Source organism: Salmo trutta, chromosome 34 (assembly GCF_901001165.1).
Source record: "Salmo trutta chromosome 34, fSalTru1.1, whole genome shotgun sequence".
Taxonomy (NCBI): Eukaryota; Metazoa; Chordata; class Actinopteri; order Salmoniformes; family Salmonidae; genus Salmo; species Salmo trutta.
In genome coordinates, this window is record NC_042990.1 from 34,347,066 (window position 1) to 34,364,204 (window position 17,139).

Consider the following 17,139-nt stretch of genomic DNA (forward strand, 5'->3'; position numbering starts at 1 on the left):
TGTTTTGATCACGCAGACTGGGATATGTTCTGGGTAGCCTCTGAGAATGACATCGATGTATACACTGACACAGTGATTGAGTTCATCAGGATGTGTATAGCGGATGTTGTTCCGACTGTGACTATTAAAACCTACCCAAATTAGAAACCGTGGATAGATGGCAGCATTCGCGCAAAACTGAAATCGCAAACCCTCACATTTAAACATTGCAAGGTGACTGGGAATATGGTCGAATAGAAAACGGTGTAGTTGTTCCCTCTGTAAGGCAATCAAACAGGCAAACCATCAGTACAGAAACAAAGTGGAGTCACAATTCAATGGCTCAGACACGAGATGTATGTGGCAGGGTGTACAGGTCTTGCTCCAAACACCTTCTTTGACAGCTTTGAGGATAACACAGTGCCACCGACATGGCCAGCTCCCAAGGACTTGTTCTCTGTAGCAGACGTGAGTAAGACATTTAACCGTGTTAACCCTCGCAGGGTTGCCGGCCCAGACGGCATCCCTAGCCGCGTCCTCAGAGCATGCGCAGACCAGCTGGCTGGAGTGTTTACGGACATATTCATTCTCTCCTTATCCCAGTCTGTTGTTCCCACTTGCTTCAAGATGTCCACCATTGTTCCTGTACCCAAGAAGGCAACAGTCACTGAACTAAATTACTATCGCCCCGTAGCACTCACTTCTTTCATCATGAAGTGCTTTGAGAGGCTAGTTAAGGATCATATCACCTCTACCTTACCTGACACCCTAGACCCACTCCAATTTGCTTACTGCCCCAATAGATCCACAGACGATGCAATCGCCATAGCTCTGCACACTGCCCTACCCATCTGGACAAGAATGCTATTCATTGACTATGGCTATACCTTCAACACCATAGTGCTCTCCAAGCTCATCATTAAGCTTGGGGCCCTGGGTCTGAACCCTCCCTGGTACAACTGGGTCCTGGACTTCCTGACAGGCCGCCCCCAGGTGGTGAATGTATGAAACAATACCTCCATTTCGCTGATTCTCAACACAGGGGCCTCACAAGGGTATGTGTTCAGCTCCCTCCTGTACTCCCTTTTCACCCATGACTGCGTGGTCACGCAAACCTCCAACTCAGTCATCAAGTTTGCAGACGACACAACAGTTGAAGGCCTGATTACCAACGAGAAAGCCTACATGGAGATTGTGAGGGCCCTGGTGCCATGGTGACATGGTGCCAGGAAAACAACCTTTCACTCAACGTCAACAAAACAAAACAACGTAGATGATTGTGGACTTCAGGAAACTGCAGATGGAGCACCCCCCTATCCACATCGACGGGACCGCAGTGGAGAAGGTGAAAAGCTTCAAATTCCTTGGCATACACATCACCGATGAACTGAAATTGTCCACCCACACAGACAGTGTGGTAAAGAAGGTGCAACAGCATCTCTTCAACCTAAGGAGGCTGAAGAAATTTGGCTTGGCCCCTAAGACCCTCACAAACTTTTACAGATGCACAATTGAGAGCATCCGATTGGGCTGTATCACTGCCTGGTACGGCAACTGCACCGCCAGCAACACACAGTGCTCTCCAGAGGGTGGTGCGGTCTGCCCAACGCATCACCGGGGACACACCGCCTGCCCTCCAGGACACATACAGCACCCAATGTCACAGGAAGGCCAAAAAGATAATTAAGGACATCAACCATCCCAGCCATGGCCTGTTCACCCTGCTACCATCCAGAAGGTGAAGTCAGTACAGGTTTATCAAAGCTGGGACCAAGAGACTGAAAAACAGCTTATCTCTCAAGGCCATCAGACTGTTAAATAGCCATCACTAGCCGGCTACCACCCGGTTACTCAACCCTGCACCTTAGAGGCTGCTGCCCTATGTACATAGGCATTGAATCACTGGTCACTTTAATAATTAAACACTATTCACTTTAATAATCTTTACATACCGCTTTACTCATTTCATATGTATATACTGTATTCCATTCTACTGTATTTTAGTCAATGCCACGCCAACATTGCTCGTCCCAAAATTGATATATTTCTTAACTCAATTCTTTTACTTTAGATTTGTGTGTATTGTTGTGAATTGTTAGATACTACTGCACTGTTGGAGCTAGGAACACAAGCATTTCACTACACCCGCAATAACATCTGCTAAATATGTGTATGTGACCAATAACGTCTGCTAAATTTGTGTATGTGACCAATAACATCTGCTGAATATGTGTATGTGACCAATAACATCTGCTAAATATGTGTATGCGACCAATAACATCTGCTGAATATGTGTATGTAACTAATATGATTTGATTTGATTTGAAATGGGATTTGTGACCGTTGAGTTTTGGGGCGGCCAGTGTCATCATGGGCTCAGAGAAACAGAATCTGTATTCTATCTAGGTGACGTATATCTAGGCATGCCTGTGTTCCGCGTCTGACAGCTCAATTACTGCTTACTAAATGAAGAGCCTTGGCTTTGCCGGCTCTGCTGGGTGCACAGCGTACCCTATAGCAAGCATGCTGAGTAGCCAAATATAAATGATCTATACAATTAATGGATTAAGGGACACGACGGTGAGCAAACAATTCATTACTCGGCCAATGACATTCTGTCACTTTCTATCCACTACCTTCACAAATAACAGAAGGGGACAGAGTAGGGCTACATTGTGTGGTTCATCTTTCACTGAGGGATATTGGCATCCTATGTGTCGGGAGAGGCAAAATAAAGCCTCTAAAATCAGACTTTGGATGTCTTTAAGTCGTTGGGTTTTTCCTATTTTTTTGTTTTTCCAAGCTAATGAATAGATCAGAAATCCTCTACTTTGTGTTATCATCTCTTTTAATCGTGAACTTTTCACAAATTCAGCTCTCCCAGAGAGGGATGGCAGCCAAGCCAGGGAGATAAGCCGCCACTTCAAGACATCAAGATATTTAGCTGTTTGTTGTTGATAAAACTCCCTGCACGTTTCACTGTTGATAAAACGCCCTGCGTGTTTCACTGCTGATAAAACACCCTGCACGTTTCACTGCTGATAAAACTCCCTGCACGTTTCACTGCTGATAAAACTCCCTGCACGTTTCACTGTTGATAAAACTCCCTGCACGTTTCACTGTTGATAAAACTCCCTGCACGTTTCACTGCTGATAAAACTCCCTGCACGTTTCACTGCTGATAAAACTCCCTATACGTTTCACTGTTGATAAAACTCCCTGCACGTTTCACTGTTGATAAAACTCCCTGCACGTTTCACTGTTGATAAAACTCCCTGCACGTTTCATTGTTGATAAAACTCCCTGCACGTTTGACTGTTGATAAAACTCCCTGCACGTTTCACTGTTGATAAAACTCCCTGCACGTTTCACTGTTGATAAAACACCCTGCACGTTTCACTGTTGATAAAATACCCTGCACGTTTCACTGTTGATAAAACTCCCTGCACGTTTCACTGTTGATAAAACTCCCTGCACGTTTCACTGTTGATAAAACTCCCTGCACGTTTCACTGTTGATAAAACTCGCTGCACGTTTCACTGTTGATAAAACTCGCTGTACGTTTCACTGTTGATAAAACGCACTGTACGTTTCACTGTTGATAAAACTCCCTGCACGTTTCACTGTTGATAAAACGCCCTGCACGTTTCACTGTTGATAAAACGCCCTGTATTTTCACTGTTGATAAAACGCCCTGAACGTTTCACTCGTTTCACTTGTTTTCTCTCCTATTTTTGGTGTTTTATGTCCACCGACATTCAGGCTGACCTTCTCCTGGGGGAAAAGGAGCCAATTCAGCAGGAGGAATAAAGATTAGCTGGTCTGACTGGCGACTTGCAGGAACGGGAGGAACAAACCTACAAAACTATCGCCACTGAGAATGATCAATGACATCATTAACCCTGAGCCAAGGTACTTTGCCTTTTTCCCTTCCTGTTTCAGCTCCTAATGTTTCCGCACACACAAACAGGAGTAATCTCATCTCACACACCTACACACACGGACAGAGAGAGAAAGAGAGAGAGAGAGAGAGAGAGAGAGAGAGACGCGCACACACACAGGGAAAGTGGTTGCGGAATATTGCCTGCCTATTTCAAGGTGTAATTTGCAATACTGTCCACAGTAAAACTCGTAATACATCATTTACAGCCAGAAGCAGTGCTCTACACAGGATAGTTTTATTTTTTTATTTAACTAGGCAAGTCAGTTAAGAACAAATTCATATTTCCAAATGACGGTCTACCTCGGACGACGCTGGGCCAATTATGCACCACCCTATGGGATTCCCAATCACGGCCGGTTGTGATGCAGCCTGGCATCAAACCAGTGTCTGTAGTGCTGCCTATAGCACTGAGATGGAGTGCCTTAGACCACTGCACCACTCGGGAGCCCCAGTTAGGAAGCCCCGTTTTATTGCCATATATTTATACATGAATCACATCAATGATCCACCGTGTACAGATGTTTTAGTAGCTCAGGATTATAATAATATTAAATTATTATTCAATATATATTTTTTATTATATCACTGCTAATTAAAAGTGTTTTTTTAATAGTTTTAAAGAAATAAAAGCTGGATGTCCTGACACTTTCTAACTTATACTTTAACTTTACAATGATTTTAAGTATTACACTACATTAAAAGTATATTATGTACTGTATTGTTGAATTTGAAGTCTCTCTAATCGACAGTCTGTCTTTGGATGCGTCCCAAATGGTAGCCTATTTCCTATATACACTACGTGACCAAAGTATGTGGACACCTGCTCGTCTCATTCCAAAATCATGGGTATTAATACGGAGTTGGTCCCCCCTTTGTTGCTATAACAGCTTCCATCCTTCTGGGAAGGCTTTCCACTAGATGTTGGAACATTGCTGCAGGGATTTGCTTCCATTCAGCCACAAGAGCAATAGTGAGGTCTGGCACTGATTTTGGGGCGATTAGGCCTGGCTCGCAGTCGTCAATTCATGGCGAAGGTGTTCGATGGGGTTGAGGTCAGGGCTATGTACGGGCCAGTCAAGTTCTTCCACACCGATCTCGACAAGATATTTCTGTATGGACCTCGCTTTGTGCACGGGGGCATTGTCATGCTGAAACATGAAAGGGCCTTCCCCAAACTGTTGTCACAAACATAATCGTCTAGAATGTCATGTTAAGATTTCCCTTCACTGGAACTAAAGGGCCTAGCCCGAACCATGAAAAACAGCCCCAGACCATTATTCCTCCTCCACCAAATTTACAGTTGGAACTACAGTATGCTTTGGGGCAGGTAGCGTTCTCCTGGCATCCGCCAAACCCAGATTCATCTGTCGGACTGTCAGATGGTGAAGCATGATTCAACACTCCAGAGAACTTGTTTCCACTGGTCCAGAGTCCAATGGCGAGATTTACATCCCTCCAGCCGACACTTGGCATTGCACATTTTGATCTTAGGTTTGTGTGCTGCTGCTCGGCCATGAAAACCCATTTCATGAAGCTCCCGATGAACAGTTCTTGTGCTGACGTTGCTTCCAGAGGCAGTTTGGAACTCGGTAATGAGTGTTGCAACTGAGAACAGACGATTTGTACTCGCTATGCACTTCAGCACTCGGCGGTGCCACGTTGAATGTCACTGAGCTCTACAGTAAGGCCATTCAACTGCCAATTTTTGTCTATGGCTGTGTGCATGGCTGTGTGCTCAATTTTTTACACCTGTCAGCAACAGGTGTTGCTGAAATAGCCGAATCCACAAATTTCAAAAGGTGTCCAGATACATTTGTATATAGAGTGCATTACTTTTGATTATACCACTAAGGGCCCTGGTCAAAAGTAGTGCACTAAATAGGGAATATATTATCTTCTAATTAAGTCCAACTGGCAGTGGTTACAGCAGTGTTATACGTTGTGATATCATAAACTGCCTGTGTATATTTAGTCATATCAACACTCGTCCCCACCTCTTCCATGCTTCAAAGACACTGCTAATCAGAGTAAAGTAAAGAAAAAAGTCTGAAGAATGCGTCAGCATATGGGCCTAACCATCTGTCTGTTTTTTTGTCATGTGGCCATATGGCTCTAGTGTTTACTTGCGTAATGTAAATGCACTGAGATATGGTGGCAGATAAGTCATTTGTGGAACACTTGTAATTCACTTGTTTTGGTATACCGTAGTGAGCTGTTACGCTTTGGTTTGACGGGAGGTTTATCAAAGTTTGCACTTGCCAAATTGGTCACGCTTCATTGGCCAATAGAGAGGCTGTCAAATCGAATGTTCAAACTGAAAATGATTCAATGACTGCAACGTTTTAGCATAACCTCTCCATCGAACGCCATTCTGTCACTGATTAATCATCAGCTCAAATTGAATCAAGGTAGAACACTGTAAAAGTCAGTGAACAGGATTACTCCACAAAGTATCATCATACTGTAGCCGCATCAAGAGAATACTTTTAGAGTTCAGGATAATTCATTTCCATACATTTTGACCCTTGACCTACTGTACGAAGCTGTACAAAGCTCTAATTGCCTCCCCCTCTGAGGGAACACAACAGCAGCACTAAGTATGAAACATTTTAGACTGCTATATTAGAAAAACAAGATTAATCAAATCCAACTAAAACGTGTGAAATGGTTTGAAGAATCCAGGTGGGTTTTAAAAGGTCCAGGCACTCAGGTGGGTTTTAAAGTGAAAGGTCCAGGCACTCAGGTGGGTTTTAAAGTGAAACATCCAGGCACTCAGGTGGGTTTTAAAGTGAAAGGTCCAGGCACTCAGGTGGGTTTTAAAGTGAAAATTCCAGGCACTCAGGTGGGTTTTAAAGTGAAACATCCAGGCACTCAGGTGGGTTTTAAAGTGAAAAGTCCAGGCACTCAGGTGGGTTTTAAAGTGAAAGGTCCAGGCACTCAGGTGGGTTTTAAAGTGAAAGGTCCAGGCACTCAGGTGGGTTTTAAAGTGAAAAGTCCAGGCACTCAGGTGGGTTTTAAAGTGAAAAGTCCAGGCACTCAGGTGGGTTTTAAAGTGAGAGGTCCAGGCACTCAGGTCGGTTTTAAAGTGAAAGGTCCAGGCACTCAGGTCGGTTTTAAAGTGAAACATCCAGGCACTCAGGTGGGTTTTAAAGTGAAAGGTCCAGGCACTCAGGTCGGTTTTAAAGTGAAAGGTCCAGGCACTCAAGTCGGTTTTAAAGTGAAACATCCAGGCACTCAGGTGGGTTTTAAAGTGAAAAGTCCAGGCACTCAGGTGGGTTTTAAAGTGAAAGGTCCAGGCACTCAGGTGGGTTTTAAAGTGAAAGGTCCAGGCACTCAGGTGGGTTTTAAAGTGAAAAGTCCAGGCACTCAGGTGGGTTTTAAAGTGAGAGGTCCAGGCACTCAGGTCGGTTTTAAAGTGAAAGGTCCAGGCACTCAGGTCGGTTTTAAAGTGAAACATCCAGGCACTCAGGTGGGTTTTAAAGTGAAAGGTCCAGGCACTCAGGTCGGTTTTAAAGTGAAAGGTCCAGGCACTCAAGTCGGTTTTAAAGTGAAACATCCAGGCACTCAGGTGGGTTTTAAAGTGAAAGGTCCAGGCACTCAGGTGGGTTTTAAAGTGAAACATCCAGGCACTCAGGTGGGTTTTAAAGTGAGAGGTCCATGCACTCAGGTGGGTTTTAAAGTGAAACATCCAGGCACTCAGGTGGGTTTTAAAGTGAAAGGTCCAGGCACTCAGGTGGGTTTTAAAGTGAAAGGTCCAGGCACTCAAGTGAGTATTAAAGTGAAAAGTCCAGGCACTCAGGTGGGTTTTAAAGTGAAAGGTCCAGGCACTCAGGTGGGTTTTAAAGTGAAAGGTCCAGGCACTCAGGTGGGTTTTAAAGTGAAAGGTCCAGGCACTCAGGTGGATTTTAAAGTGAAACGTGTAGGTATTTTTGATATGCTCTATGCCCAGCAAATAAGCCTTATAAATATACAGTTGAAGTCGGAAGTTTACATACACTTAGGTTGGAGTCATTAAAAGTCGTTTTTCAACCACTTCACAAATGTCTTGTTAACAAACTATAGTTTTGGCAAGTCGGTTAGGACATCTACTTTGTGGATGACACAAGTAATTTTCCAATAATTGTTTACAGACAGATTATTTCACTTATAATTCACTGTATCACAATTCCAGTGGGTCAGAAGTTTACATACACTAAGTTGACTGTTCCTTTAAACAGCATTGGAAAATTCCATAAAATTATGTCATGGCTTTAGAAGCTTCTGATAGGCAAATTGACATCATTTGAGTCAATTGGAGGTGTACCTGTGGATGTATTTCAAGGCCTACCTTCAAACTCAGTGCCTCTTTGCTTGACATCATGGGAAAATCAAAATAAATCAGCCAAGACCTCCAAAAAAAATGTGTAGACCTCCACAAGTCTGGTTCATCCTTGGGAGCAATTTCCAAATACCTGAAGGTACCATGTTCATCTGTACAAACAATATTACACAAGTATAAACACCATGGGACGACGCAGCCGTCATACCGCTCAGGAAGGAGACGTGTTCTGTCTCCTAGACATGAACGTACTTTGGTGCGAAAAGTGCAAATCAATCCCAGAAGAACAGCAAAGGACCTTGTGAAGATGCTGGAGGAAACAGGTACAAAAGTATCTATATCCACAGTAAAACAAGTCCTATATCGACATAACCTGAAAGTCCGCTCAGCAAGGAAGAAGCCACTGCTCCAAAACCGCCATAAAAAAGCCAGACTACGGTTTGCAACTGCACATGGGGACAAAGATCATACTTTTTGGAGAAATGTCCTCTGGTCTGATGAAACAAAAATAGAACTGTTTGGCCATAATGACCATTGTTATGTTTGGAGGAAAAAGGGGGAGGCTTGCATTCCGAAGAACACCATCCCAACCATGATGCACAGGGGTGGCATATATATATATATATATATATATATATATATATATATATATATATATACAGCCAAAACTGTTTCCATGACAGAACAAACTGATCTGCCACCAGGTATTACTTAGGCAAACAGCAAGCTTAGCTTTAATAAAACAGGATATAGCACCTTTCCTAAATATCAAATGTATCTATGTGAATAGTGTATTTTCTTTTTGTCTCTTGGTGTCTTAACAGTAAATGTCTTTCTTATTTTTTATTTAATGTACCATTGTATTTGTGTTGTGTTGTCTACAACTGTTCTGTACTGTATTTGATGTTTTGTGTGGACCCCAGGAAGAGTCACTGCTGCATGAGAAAGACTTAATGGGGATCCTAAGAGAAAAGTAGAAACGGGGTCTTATTAAACAGACTCCAGAGACATGGGTCTTATTAGACAGACACCAGAGACGTGGGCCTTGTTAGACAGTCCAGAGACAGGGGATTATTAGACAGACTCCAGAGACATGGGTCTTGTTAGACAGTCCAGAGACAGGCGACTTAATAGACAGTCCAGAGACAGGGGACTTAATAGACAGTCCAGAGACATGGGACTTAATAGACAGTCCAGAGACAGGGAACTTAATAGACAGTCCAGAGACAGGGGACTTAATAGACAGTCCAGAGACAGGGGACTTAATAGACAGTCCAGAGACAGGGGACTTAATAGACAGTCCAGAGACAGGGGACTTAATAGACAGTCCAGAGACAGGGGACTTAATAGACACACACCAGACACATGGGTCTTATTAGACACACACCAGAGACATGGGTCTTATTAGACAGTCCAGAGACATGGGTCTTATTAGACAGTCCAGAGACATGGGTCTTATTAGACAGTCCAGAGACAGGGGACTTAATAGACAGTCCAGAGACAGGGGACTTAATAGACAGTCCAGAGACAGGGGACTTAATAGACAGTCCAGAGACAGGGGACTTAATAGACACACACCAGACACATGGGTCTTATTAGACAGTCCAGAGACATGGGTCTTATTAGACAGTCCAGAGACATGGGTCTTATTAGACACACACCAGAGACATGGGTCTTATTTTTCACACACCAGATACATGGGTATCCTATGGGCATTGATCAGGCCAGTCAGTGTACAGGTTTGCATCACAGCCAGACAAGTAACACAAAAAACAATCAAGAGGTGAATGCTTAATTAATGATGGGGGGAGGGGGGAAGGGAGAGAGAGAGAGAGGCTAAAGACTGTCTGATCTCCCAGTATGATCCAGAAAAGACAATAAAGACCAGTTGGATAGCACATAACCTGAGCATGGGGCAATTGGAAGGCAGAAGGAAGGGTATGGAAGATGCTGGAAGTTTACGGATCCACAAATGTGGGTCGTCCTAATCAGTCCAGAGACCTCATGGTGGTAGTCTGGGATTGGTTGATCAATGTGTGTGTGTCACAAAAAAAGGACCAGGCACACAGGTGGCACTGGTACCCAAAATAACCTGTCTGCCTGTCACACCAACCCTCCCCTGTGGAAACACTGACTGATCAAACCTCAGCGTATCTCTGATACATTGCTATATCATGAACATTAGACTAAATACAGAATTCTCTTTCAAATCAATCTCACAGCCAAACCAAGCCCCCAAAATGTCTGTCAGTTGAAAATGACAAAGTAGCCTGACATTTCATTTCCATGAGTGCTCCATATCTACATTCTCCATACATTTTGGGACCCAGGAGCCAAGGGTTGCTTCCCCAAAATGGCACCATATTCCCTACATAGTGTACCACTTTTGACCAGGGCCCTATGAGCTCTAGTCAAAAGTAGTGCATTAAATAAGGAATAGGGTGCCATTTGGTAGGGAGGCAGACATGCAGGCAGTTGTCAGGGACGCTAACTGACCTTTGCAGACGGGGCGGTGGTCACTCCAGGCAGCGAACACCTCGGCCACCCTCTGACAGGTGATGGTCTTAGAGCCCTGCAGCACATGGTCCTCATCACAGAGGAACTGGACGGTGGCCCCGATGCTGTTGTTGAGAGAGGGAACACACACACACACACACACACACACACACACACACACACACACACACAAAGCCTAAGTAATATATTTCTGTAATAACACAACAACGTGTGTTATTGAACTAGAAAAACCTCATACATCTGCAAACAATCTCATCTTTTATTTTCCTACACTTAAAAAAAATGCCTGTTTTGAGAGACCTTCGATTTGTTTGAAGCTCAAACTCATGGCTCGGGTAAGATAATTCAAAATCCTTCAGATGAAATGCTTTCAGAAACTATTCACCTTGTTCAGATTAACACAAACATGATTCAAAAAATAAAATTGCGACTCACAATGAAAAAGATTGTGTGATGTTACAGAGAAATAAGCCATAATTGAAAGGGTAAAAAGTAAGCGTGGCGCAGCGGTCTAAGGCAGTGCATCACAGTGCAAGAGGCGTCACTACAGACCCTGGTTTGATTCCAGGCTGTATCACAACCGGCCGTGATTGGGTAGGCCGTCATTTTAAATAAGAATGTGTTCTTTAACTGACTTGCCTAGTTAAATAAAGATTACGTTAAAAAAAGTGTTATTATTGGCATCTCTTAGCTCTAATCAAATAGAATACAATCTCCAATGTCATCATCACAGCTTGACTCATCAGGGTCTGTATTCATCAAGAGTCTCAGAGTAGGAGTGCTGATCTAGGAGCAGCTTCCTCAGGTCCATTCATTAGAATCTATAAGGCTACACTGATCCTAGATTAGATCAGCACTCCTACTGGGAGATGCTTTATGACTACGGGCCCTGAGCTCAATACTGGCCTCATACGTTTTTCACCCATTGAGATGCTGCTGTCAATAATCCACAGTGAAGTGGTGTGTGTGACATTGAATGAGCACTTGAAGATGAGAGGCGAGGGAGAGAAGTGAATCACATTCAGTTGGAGCGATATTAGAGGCTAGTGTCGTAATCAGGTTGAACTGTATTACTGGGCTGTGTCACGCTCATGGCACTGCCTTCATACTGATATCTGAGTACCTTCCGTCTACAATCCATGTCCATTGACCTTCAACTGTCAATGACAGGCGATGGGGCCCTCGGAGGCTATAGGATGCAGAGCTTTTTTCTTTTCTTGTGAAGGACCAATCATCTTTGCTTTACTTATCTGCCTTGTCTAGGAATATAAATAACTCAGAAATAACATAATATTTGTTTTATTTTTTGTTGTTCTTTGTAGTTGTGGTGAGCAATATGTTCTCCGACACAACTGCACCATGTATGTACAGGTAACTGCCGAAGTAATGAAAAGACTTGAGTTAATGAGGGATACAAACTATATTGAAAGCAGGTGCTTCTACACAGGTGGGGTTCTTGAGTTAATTAAGCAATTAACATCCCATCATGCTTAGGGTCATGTATAAAAATGTTGGGCAGGCCATTATTTTAGAGGAGAGGTCCAGACACTTGTAGAATCTATGCCAAGTTGCATTGAAGCTGTATTGGTGACTCGTGGTGGCCCAACGCCCTATTAAGACACTTTATGTTGGTGTTTCCTTTTGGCAGATACCTGTATAAGCCACCTGAGAGGTGCGTAGGGTTCCCAAAATTCCCAGGATTTGCAGAAAACCTGGTTGGTAAAGATTTCCTGCTAATTCCATTCTGATTCTTGGAATCTTACAAATGGGATTTCTGGGAAACCTGGGAATTTGGGAAAGTTACAGGAATTTTGCAATCGTAGAGGTGCCCTGACACAGCCTTACAAAACCAGTGTCCTGATACAGCCTGTACAAAACCAGTGTCCTGACACAGCCTGTACAAAACCAGTGTCCTGACACAGCCTGTACAAAACCAGTGTCCTGCCTCTCCGGGCCCAGTGGGTGGTGCGATGTTAGTAAGGGTCCATTCTTCACCCCAACATGACCTACCTAAAGTCAGAGTTTCTCCGGGCCCAGTGGGTGGTGCGATGTTAGTAAGGGTCCATTCTTCACCCCAACATGACCTACCTAAATTCAGAGTTTCTCCGGGCCCAGTGGGTGGTGCTATGTTAGTAAGGGTCCATTCTTCACCCCAACATGACCTACCTAAAGTCAGAGTTTCTCCGGGCCCAGTGGGTGGTGCGATGCTAGTAAGGGTCCATTCTTCACCCCAACATGACCTACCTAAAGTCAGAGCTTCTCCGGGCCCAGTGGGTGGTGCGATGTTAGTAAGGGTCCATTCTTCACCCCAACATGACCTACCTAAAGTCAGAGTTTCTCCGGGCCCAGTGGGTGGTGCGATGTTAGTAAGGGTCCATTCTTCACCCCAACATGACCTACCTAAAGTCAGAGCTTCTCCGGGCCCAGTGGGTGGTGCGATGTTAGTAAGGGTCCATTCTTCACCCCAACATGACCTACCTAAAGTCGGAGCCCATCCTCTTGCCGTTCTCTGGCTCCCCCGGGTCGGGACAAGAGTTGGACGCCTGCTTGATGCCCCCCTCATTCACTGGACAGGGGAGATAAGAGCAGAGCATTATGACATATACAGGAGAGCAGTCAGAGGGCCAGAGAAAGAGGACAAGGGGTTCTATCTCATGCTGGCCCTGTGCCTCTGTTCTTAAACAATAGTCACCACACCAACACTTAGCATGTACATGGTCTTAGATGAACAGCAAGATGGTGGAGGCGAAGCGACCCTGAGAGGACAGTAGACTTACATGGACCATCTAGATTCTAGAATATGGCACTGGTTTCTCTGGGATATCATGTTAATTATAGCTAAATATTCATGCACTGCGTTCGTCACATCCCACTGGACACACACTGGTTGAACCAATGTGGAATAGACATTGAATTGACATCTGTGCCTAGTGGGACACTACATTTCAATATTCCAATAAGAATGAAAGGGCATGGTAATTCATATGAATGTAGGGCTGTTTGAAAGGTTAGACGTTTAGATACTGTTGCTCTGCATGGATGAATAAGGTGAACCCTATCCTCTTCACTGACCAGTGACTCTATGGTACTCTCGCTATGTGCTGAGTACATTGGAGCTGGACGTGCTTGTAGGAAATGAGGTAAGAGCAGCATTGACCTTAGCATCCATGGAGTTTCATGTTTTATTAATGTACTTTCATTTTTCTCCTCTGAGCTTTACGACTGTTGTGGTGGTGGTGGTCATGGGCCTTGTGGGTGACATGAGGATGATTCATTTGGATCACTTTCCATCTGAGGCTGAGAGTGGAGTGTCAGTTTTCATTTTCCCTGTGACTGAACCCCACTCACACCATGGGCCATTAACGTTCTCCACTCACCCTGGTCTGACTAGAGGGAGAGGAAAGGAGGGGAGAGGGAGAGGAAGGAGAGGAGAGGTATTTTGGTATTTTATTAGGATCCCCATTAACTGTTGTGAAAGAACACAGAACATGACATAATACAGAATATTAAAAGAGGAGAGGAGGAGAGAGAGAGAAGAGTGGGAGGAGAGCGGGAGAGGAGTGGGAGAGGAGTGGGAGAGGAGAGGGAGAGGAGAGGGAGAGGAGTGGGAGAGGAGTGGGAGAAGAGAGGAGAGGGAGAGGAGTGGGAGGAGAGAGGGAGAGGAGTGGGAGGAGAGAGGGAGAGGAGTGGGAGAGGAGTGGGAGAGGGAGAGGAGAGGAGTGGAAGGAGAGAGGGAGAGGGAGAGGAGTGGGAGAGGGAGAGGAGAGGAGTGGGACAGGAGAGGGAGATGGAGAGGGAGAGGGAGGGGAGTGGGAGGAGAAAGGGAAAGGAGTTGGAAAGGGAGAGGAGTTGGAGAAGGAGAGGAGTGGGAGGAGAGATGGAGAGGAGTGGGAGAAGGAGAGGAGTTGTAGAGGGAGAGGGAGAGGGAGAGGAGTGGGACAGAGAGAGGAGAGGAATATGATGAGAGAGGGAGAGGAGTGGGACAGGGAGAGAAGGGGGAGGAAAAAGGGAGGAGAAGGGAGGAGAGGAGAGAAGAGGGGAGGAGGGGAGAGGAGAGAAGGGAGAAGAGGTAAGAGACAGGGAGTAGAGGGAGAGGAAAAGGGGAGTAGAGAGGAGGGGAGGAGAGAATAGAGAAGAGGGAAGAGATGAGAGAAGAGGGGAGGAGAGATGAGAGAAGACGGTAGAGGAGAGGAGAGAAGAGAGAAGAGGAGAGATGAGAGAAGAGGGTAGAGGAGAGGAGAGATGAGAGAAGAGGGAAGAGGAGAGAAGAGGAGAGAAGAAGGAAGAGAGGGAGAGAAGAGGGGAGGAGAGGAGAGATGAGAGAAGAGGGAAGAGGGAAGAGGAAAGAGGAGGGAGAGGGGAGAAGAGAGAAGAGGGAAGAGGAGAGAAGAGAGAAGAGGGAAGAGGAGAGAAGAGAGAAGAGGGAAGAGAGGGAGAGAAGAGGGGAGGAGAGGAGAGATGAGAGAAGAGGGGAGAGGAGAGAAGAGAGAAGAGGGAAGAGGAGAGAAGAGAGAAGAGGGAAGAGGAGAGAAGAGAGAGGAGAGAAGAGAGAAGAGAGAAGAGAGAAGAGGGAAGAGAGGGAGAGAAGAGGGAGAGGAAGAAGCAGGGCTAGTGTCTACACCAAGCTGTCTGACCATGCATCTCAATGTTTTACAGTTGTTTATGACTTTCAGATAGAATGTGCATTTTAATTAAATTAGTATCGCTGTGATAAAGACTATGGTCCTGAGGGGTTGGAAGTATTTTGTATTCTTTTTGAAGTTCAGGTTAATATTAAAACCGTAGTCAAACTGAATTACCATTTTGTGTTGCTCGCTAAGCAACCTCTTCGTAAGAGACATGTATACTACCAACACAGGGACATCACTGTCAATAGAAAACCATGTCCATTCACATCTCCTTCCCAAAATAGCTCTATGGCGTAATGACGAGCATACTCAAGTCTTGCCACACTTAGTTTTCCTAACAGGTCTTCTAGGATGTTCTTCCAGCTGTCCTGTCCTTTCTATCTCTATCTGCACAGATGTTCTCCATTACTACTGATGTGTCTATGTGGCATGACATGAACACTCCGCTGAGTGCTGATCCTCCGATCCGCCAGTCCTAGCTCCATCTCTGGGTCTTGTTTATCTGCTGCCTAATGGGGGATGCCAGTACATAGGGTCAGAAAGCAGATAGCTAGCTTGCATAATTCATAATGATGGTGAATTAGATGGGTGATCAGTGGCTGGGTCTACGACACAATGGCATGTGTTCCAGATGGCATTCCACTCCCTATATCAGGGGTCTCCAACCTTTTCTAGCATGAAAGCTACTTTTCAAAATGTAAACAACGAGCTACTCATTTTTTTTCAAGCTTTCAAATAGGCACATTCTTCTCTTCACCATGTCCTTAGTGTACAATATACAGTGTACCTGGTAAGATAATGGTTAATAAACGAGTCTAGATGACTCTAAATGGGGCCCTTTAACTGTTTTCTCCGTTTTATTTTTCCTGGATTTAGATTTTTTGTTTTGTTTTTAACTCTCAAAATTACAATTGTTCACAGATAAAAAACTATATATGTTGTTCTGTGTCCATGACAATGCTTAAATCACCTACTTTTTGGTCTAGAAGAAAACTAACACATTTCAATTTTTGAGTGTAATTCCCCTTTAATTGCGCATCTGGCTCTTTAAATGCTTCTGGCCCTTTAACTGCGCATCTACCAGAGAGGAATGTGCCGGTCTAGTGATGGTTCTGTACTGCTGCTGCTCATTTTATGGGAAAGTTTGCAAATAAAAAATAATCAAAACAAATTATTTACTTACTCATTATATACTTCTGCCAGGTAAGCCTACTTTGCAGTTATTATTTAATTGAGAAGCTTTTGGGGAAATTATTTCTGTCAACATACAAAATGGTTATCACATCATCTGGCTACACATGGAGTAACAGACAAACACACCCACCACACAGACAGACAGGGACAATATTGCTGGAAAATAATTGGCAGATATTGTGTTAGATTTTGGCTTTTTAAGCCAATAGTGGCTAACCAGGGATGGGATGATATCAGTGTTGCATTGATTAGATAGTAGCTGGGAACTTAAGGTGTCTGATACTTGTGCGGTGGAAAACATAAAGAATTGCATTTACTTTCAGAATTGTCTGGCGAACTACTCATATGTGGGCTGCGAGCTCCTGGTAGCTCACGATCGACCTGTTGGAGACACCTGCCCTATATAGTGCACTACTTTTAACTAGAACCCTCTGGGCACTGAGTCCTGTGCGCCCTGATCAATAGTAGTGCACCACATAGGTAATAGGGTGACATTTGGAACGTACACAGTATCCTGATTCTTGATTCCTGATTCCTATATCATTTCTGTTGGGTTCAGT

The 17,139-nt window shown here is 44.4% G+C and overlaps 1 protein-coding gene across 1 annotated transcript in view; it reads right to left on the reverse strand.

Moving 5' to 3' along the window:
• LOC115174068 (CUB and sushi domain-containing protein 3) overlaps positions 1–17,139 on the reverse strand; it is a gene marked incomplete in the record, with an annotated part of 716,433 nt that overhangs the window by 290,219 nt on the left and 409,075 nt on the right. Inside the window, 2 exon segments of the mRNA XM_029732731.1 lie at positions 10,737–10,861; positions 13,236–13,323. Of these exon segments, the coding sequence (XP_029588591.1) occupies positions 10,737–10,861; positions 13,236–13,323 (213 nt within the window).